The sequence below is a fragment of the Plasmodium reichenowi genome, chromosome 8, assembly GCF_001601855.1.
Source record: "Plasmodium reichenowi strain SY57 chromosome 8, whole genome shotgun sequence".
Taxonomy (NCBI): Eukaryota; Apicomplexa; class Aconoidasida; order Haemosporida; family Plasmodiidae; genus Plasmodium; species Plasmodium reichenowi.
In genome coordinates this window covers 682,720-684,577 of record NC_033653.1, presented here as the reverse complement: position 1 = coordinate 684,577, position 1,858 = coordinate 682,720, and the positions used below count along the sequence as shown (strand labels likewise).

General features: G+C 17.9%; 1 protein-coding gene across 1 annotated transcript in view; it reads right to left on the bottom strand.

Annotated features, from left to right (window-relative positions):
- Positions 1-260: 260 nt before the first annotated feature.
- The window catches only part of PRSY57_0818800 (conserved protein, unknown function), a gene marked incomplete at both ends in the record, with an annotated part of 2,737 nt that continues 1,139 nt past the window's right edge, over positions 261-1,858 (bottom strand). The window contains 7 exons of the mRNA XM_020114738.1: positions 261-365; positions 481-535; positions 651-744; positions 923-1,042; positions 1,162-1,228; positions 1,323-1,544; positions 1,695-1,812. Coding sequence (XP_019970578.1) covers positions 261-365; positions 481-535; positions 651-744; positions 923-1,042; positions 1,162-1,228; positions 1,323-1,544; positions 1,695-1,812 — 781 coding nt within the window. The remainder of the gene's footprint in view (positions 366-480; positions 536-650; positions 745-922; positions 1,043-1,161; positions 1,229-1,322; positions 1,545-1,694; positions 1,813-1,858) is intronic.

Here is a 1,858-nt window from a genome sequence, read left to right as displayed (position 1 = left end):
TTTTTTTTTTAAATTTTTTTATTTTATTTTTTTAAAAAAAATAAAAATTTATTTTTTTTAAAAAAAAAAAAATAAAAAAAAAAAAAAAAAAAATTTATAAAAAAAATTATAAAAAAAAATATTTTTTTAAAAAAAAAAAAAAAAAAAAAAAAAAAAAAAAAAAAGAAATATACATATATACATATATATATATATATATATATACATGTGGAATATATAAGGCGAGTTAAATATATTCATAAGGTACAAATTTTAAAAAATTAACCCCATTTAAAAACACCCTTAATAATGATTGTCCATACAATATCTATTAGTACTTCTATGCATATTAAATAAATAACAATCCACTCAAGTTTGTAACCATGCTGAAATAGAAATATAAATATAAATATGTATATATGTATATATATATATATATATATATATATATATATATATATATTCATTTATTTTCTTTATTTTCTTTATTTTTTCAAGTACTTGTATTGTTAACTCATTCTGCAACATGTCATACAGATCCTTGATGATATCCAATCTTTAAAAAAAAAAAAAAAAAATTCAATATTTTATAGCATGCTTATTCATCAAATAACAAATATACATATATATATATATATATATATTTATATATATTGAGTTCTTTATAATACCTATGGTTTAATATTTCAACCCTCTTCGATATGTCCAAATATTTTCCAAAATATTCATACGTATCGGTAAAGTCATCATGATCCCAAAATATTTCTATATTATATTAAAAAAAAAAAAATTAATCAAAAAAAACGTTAAATATATATATATATATATATATATATATATATATATATATATCACTAAAATATTCATTATATTATCTAATTTTACTTATATTTTTATAATATATACTTCAAAATGCATTAAAAATAAATTAAAAGCATATTACCTGGTGTATCCAACATATCTGTATTCATATTTATATAAAACCTGTTTACAAATAATTCACCTATTTTTTTGCTAATATCATTTTTTTTAAGCTGAATTTTTCCTGTTCGTGCCAAGCACTCTTTTAAAAAATAAAAATAACAAAGAAAGAAAGAAGATAAAATAAATTAAGAAAAAAGGGAAACATTCAAATCCAATAATTTATATATATATACAATATTCATATTTTATAAAAATTACCTGGTATGCTTTTTGTTTTTTCTATAGTATCATCAACAACATTTTCAAAATAAGACAATTTTACACTCTACGAAAATATAAATAAACACATATATAAAACATTAATGTATAATAATATATAATAATATAAAATATATACGTCCTATGATTGATTATATTACTTGGGCAAAAGCATAAGAATAACTCAACTTTTCAAATATATCCTTTGTGTATATATATATTATATCGTTTTTTATTTTAAAGGATGGTGAATCAGCTGCTTTCACACTTTTATTGTCACTTAATTCGTTTTGTACATTCATTATATAAAACATACTATCAAGCTCATTATTATTTTCTGTATGCGCTTCACTTAAATAATCTTTTAAATACATAAACAATATCTAAAATAAAAAAAATAAAATGAAATAAAATGAAATAAAATAAAACAAAACAAATGTAAATGTATCCACATATGTTATTTACACACTTGTTATATTTTTACAATCACACATATAATTATATATATATATATTTCTTCTGTAGTATTATACCTCCTTTTCTTTTATATTGAAATCCCATAGAACAATGCATCCAAAACGAAACAAAAAAAAAATCTTTTTCTGTTCAAACGCTGAGCAAAATATTACTTCGCTATATACCTTTTTGATTCTACAAAAAAAAAAAAAAAATATAAATAATTCAAAAATATGAAATC